The following is a 4,318-nucleotide window of genomic DNA, read 5'->3' as shown; positions in this document are numbered from 1 at the left end:
GAAGTTGGGGAATGGGGTGAAAGTGGGAAATGGGGTGAAAGTGGGGGATGGGGTGAAGTTGGGGAATGGGGTGAAAGTGGGAAATGGGGTGAAAGTGGGGGATGGGGTGAAGTTGGGGAATGGGGTGAAATTGGGGAATGGGGTGAAAGTGGGGAAAGGGGTGTAGTTGGGGAATGGGGTGAAATTGGGGAATGGGGTGAAGTTGGGGAATGTTGTGAAGTTGGGGAATGGGGTGAAGTTGGGGAATGGGGTGAAGTTGGGGAATGAATGACCTACCAAGTTTCTTCAAGGCTTGGTTTAGTTCAACATCAAAGTTGATGTTGAGTTTTGGGATCTTGACTGGCATTGGACGAGCCTTGAAAATCCGGGCCAGTAGATCCGTGATGTTCAGTTTGGACACAACGTTGTCGAGTTTCCACGTCCCCATCGGTTTCACAACAATAAAGCTCATGTTTTGTTTGAAGGATAATCTGGCAACCTACAGGAACAATGATATAAACCATGCGGACTAGAGAGAACACATACCAGCCTCCAATTTCAGCTCCAGTCCCCACTCCCAAACCCTTCATTCCAGCTTGACCTCTCCTTTGAAGAAGTGCATGAATGATCCTGTCCCAGTTGCTGTTTGCAGGATTATAAACAGTTAGACAGAGTCACGTTGAACATACAACAGAGATACAGGCTCCTTGGCCCAAATACTTCATCCTGGTGTTTACACTTCACATGAGTCTCTTCTGATTGTTATCTCCCTCATCGCAATCTTTGAATAAATCTTTCTATTCCCTTTTCTCTCGGGTACCTGTCTGATTTCCTATTGAAAATATCAAAGTAGCTTAATTGTTCTCAGTGGGAGCTGTTTCCACATTCTAACCTCTCCCTGGATAGCTCAGTGGTTAGCACTGCTGCCTCACAGCACCAGGGACCCAGGTTCAATTCCACCCTTGGGTGACTGTCTGTGTGGAGTTTGCACGTTCTCCCCGTGTCTGCGTGGGTTTGCTCCGGTTTCCTCCCACAGTACAAAGAGGTGCAGGTTAGGGTGGATTAGCCATGGGACTTACAGGGTGGGTCTGGGCAGGATGCTCCTTGAAGAGTCAGTGTGGATGTTTTGGGCTGAATAGCCTGTTTCCACACTGTAAGGATTGTATTCTAAAAAATTCCTGATAGGTTTTATCAGCTTCCAGCTGCACTCCATCACCAATAACAAATGGAATCACTGGGTAGCAGCTGGAATCAGGAATCCCACCTCGGCCTATGCCCCGACATAACTGGCAGAGTTCTGATTGGTTCTGGTTTACTAACCGTGCTCGGACTTATCCTGGAGACTTTATCAATGACCTCTGACCACAAACCAATTTTAGACTTTGTTCCAGCCTGCAATCGATCAGCAATGAACAAACAAGCTTAATCAAAGCTGATGAAAACGTCAAACTGTTGCTCAGTGATTTTCCCCTTGGTCTGTTTACAATCAGGCCGTGCAGATGAATCTTTAATTAGCTGAGACTCCAGGATAATTCTGAACAGACAGTAACTTTAAATCACTGCTCCAGGCCCGATCACCTGACTCAGGCTAAACCAAAGACACATCTCAGTCTCATTCTGCTTTCCTATTCAGGAACCTTAAGGCAACGACTGCAGTTAGTTCTAAGACAGTTGTTAGTGGGACTAACAGAGCTGACAAAGCTATTGTCTAAATCAGTGACAAAATCAGAAACTCCTGGAGAAATTCAGCAGGTCTGGCAGCATCTGTGGAGAGAAAGCAGAGTTAACATTTCAGGTTCAGTGACCCTTCTTCAGAACAGAGTGTCAATCAGCCATGTTGTTTCTTATTGGGCTATAAACGGAATTGGAAGTCAGACTGCTATCGCTGAGAGAGTTTAAAGATCAAGTGCTGCCTTGGTTTCGGAGCTGTCACATATAATGTCATGTTTTGAAGCAGTGAGAGAGAGAGTCTGAGACTAAACAACGCCAAGAATTCTTTGAGCTAAGGAAATCCTATCCAGCAACAGCCCTCTGATTGGTTGAGTTGCAGAACATTAAAAAGTTCTCAGTGACAGAGCCATTTTTCAATTCTGTATCTCAGACAATCAAATCCCCAACTCATTGGTTCTGGGATTTGCATCATAGATCTGAGTCTAGAACCTATCTGACACCATCCATGTAGAACTGGGAGAATGTGACTGTGCCACAGGTGCAGTGCTTTACCTGAGAGCCCTGTCTGCCTTTGAGTGGATGTAAATGATCCCATAACACCATCCAAGGAAGAGAAAGGGAGTCTCCCCAGTACTTATCCCTGACCCGACATCCCAAGCAGCATAAGACCTGATGGTTTATCTCATTGCTAATTTGGGATCTTGCTGTTTGCACATTGACTGCCATGCTTCTGACATTGCAGAGTAAGTGCACTTCATTGGCTGTGAGTGTTTTGGAATATCTGGAGAGTGTTAAACAACAGGAACAGAAGGGGGGCACTTAAATGTTCCAGCCTGTTTCTTCTCTGATTAATACATTTAATAGGACAATTATACAGAGCTGAGGGGAACACTTTCCCAAAGAGTCAGCATGGGCACAATGGACCAAATGGCCTCTCTGCATCATGCTGTGAAGGTGCCAAGAGATGTGCGATAGAAATGCAAGTCTTTTCTTTTACTGTCTGTCAATAATTTGCACCTTGAGAGTGGCCAGCTCCACTCGGACTAACCTCTGCTGAGTTTTGTACATGGACTCAGCTGGAATCCTAGCTCCAAGCCAGCAGGGGATTGGCATTAGCAGGGCCCTCGCCAGTCACAGCCAGAGAAGGAATAACGCTGAGGAACCACAAGAGAGGAGTGTTGTGCCTGGAATCGGATCAAGGGACAGCGGGAACAGGGGAGAGTCCCTGTTCTATTCAACAGGGTCAGAGGTTGATGGTTGAACGGGATACAAGTGGAAACCGAGTCACTGTGGGAAGCAGCACTTACGTCAATCTGTAGATCATCGTCGTGGAAACTACTGAGTGGGTATTTGGGATGCTGCATCATTGCAACCTGGACAGAACTCCCATCCTCCTTGTAAAAGACGTCATTGGAGGTTGCGAGAGGATCAAACTGTACCTGCCATAACCCTGTGAGTATGGGAATAAAACATAAAACCATCAGTGGCATTTTTCAGCACCAGGCCAACAAGAAAGGATGCTCTGTCAGGTGGAATAAGAGGAAATCAGATGGAATAGGTGGATCAAAAGTCAGTCAGGGAACACTTAGAAAACAACAATCATTATAAGGTAGGGTTCAGGGTGATAGTGGAGAATGACAAGAGTTAATGTGCAGTGAGGAAAGACAACTGGCAGAGAAGCGGACTTCAGTAGGACAATGATGGAGCTGCAGGTTAGACTGGAACAAAAGGCTCAAACAAACAACCTGCCACTGAACAATGGGCTCCCTTCAGAGAGCAGGTGGTTCATGTGTTATCACAACTGGGAAAGGTAGGACACATAAAACCAGAGCTCCCTGGATGACAAAGCAAATAAGTAAGAATAATGTACTCAAGACAAGTGTCAGACTGAAAATACAACAGAGAACCAGCAGGAAGGTTCATGGGAAGGTGAAAAAATCATATTCAAGGAGCAAAGAGAGATTTTGAGAAAAGACTGGCAGCCAACACAAGAGGGTGTACCAAAGTCTTCTGTAAGCATATACATTGTAGAAGAGTATGTAAGGGAAGAATAGGGGCCAGTTAGAGACCAAAACACGGATTTATAGATTGGGGCAGAGGGCATGGCTGAGGTGTTAAATGAAAAGGTTGCATCTGGCTTTAGCAGAGAGGAAGCTGCCCAGGTCACCAGAGGAGGGAACTCAGTCACTGGGCAGGACACTGATAAGGAATAAGTGTTGGAGGGACTGTGACTATTTAAAGCTAACAAGGCTCCAGGACAGGACAAGATGTGTCCATGGAATCTGAAGGAAGTGAGAGTGGAAACTGCAGGGTACACTGGCCTAATCTTTCAGTCTCCCCTGGGCTCGGGGGGAGGTGCCAGAAGTCTGGAGAATTGTAAACATCACGGTTTTGTTCAAGAAAGTTTGTAAGGACATTCCCAGTAATTCCTGACAGTTCGACTTTGATCATGGGGAAGATTCTAGAAACGATTATTCAGGACGAACTGAGTGATTACTTGGAGAAAGGTGGTTGATTAGGAAGACTCAGCATTTCTAAAGGGGTATCAGTGCCTAACTACCAGAAAGGCTCAATGAAGGTCGTGCTGTTAATTATGGTATACACGGATTGCCAGAGATCACTTGATACAGTGCCACACATCTGTGAGCAAAGTTATAGCTCATGATAT

General features: G+C 45.7%; 1 protein-coding gene across 1 annotated transcript in view; it reads right to left on the bottom strand.

Annotated features, from left to right (window-relative positions):
* serpinf2b (serpin peptidase inhibitor, clade F (alpha-2 antiplasmin, pigment epithelium derived factor), member 2b) overlaps window positions 1-4,318 on the bottom strand; it is a 15,829-nt gene that overhangs the window by 910 nt on the left and 10,601 nt on the right. Inside the window, exons 4-5 of the mRNA XM_048612704.1 lie at window positions 2,958-3,100; window positions 277-478 (exon numbers count right to left, since the gene is read on the bottom strand). Of these exons, the coding sequence (XP_048468661.1) occupies window positions 277-478; window positions 2,958-3,100 (345 nt within the window). The remainder of the gene's footprint in view (window positions 1-276; window positions 479-2,957; window positions 3,101-4,318) is intronic.

Source organism: Rhincodon typus, chromosome 26 (assembly GCF_021869965.1).
Source record: "Rhincodon typus isolate 14 chromosome 26, sRhiTyp1.1, whole genome shotgun sequence".
Lineage (NCBI taxonomy): Eukaryota > Metazoa > Chordata > Chondrichthyes > Orectolobiformes > Rhincodontidae > Rhincodon > Rhincodon typus.
The sequence above is the reverse complement of the archived record's forward strand: the minus strand, read 5'-3'. Positions and strand labels throughout refer to the sequence as shown.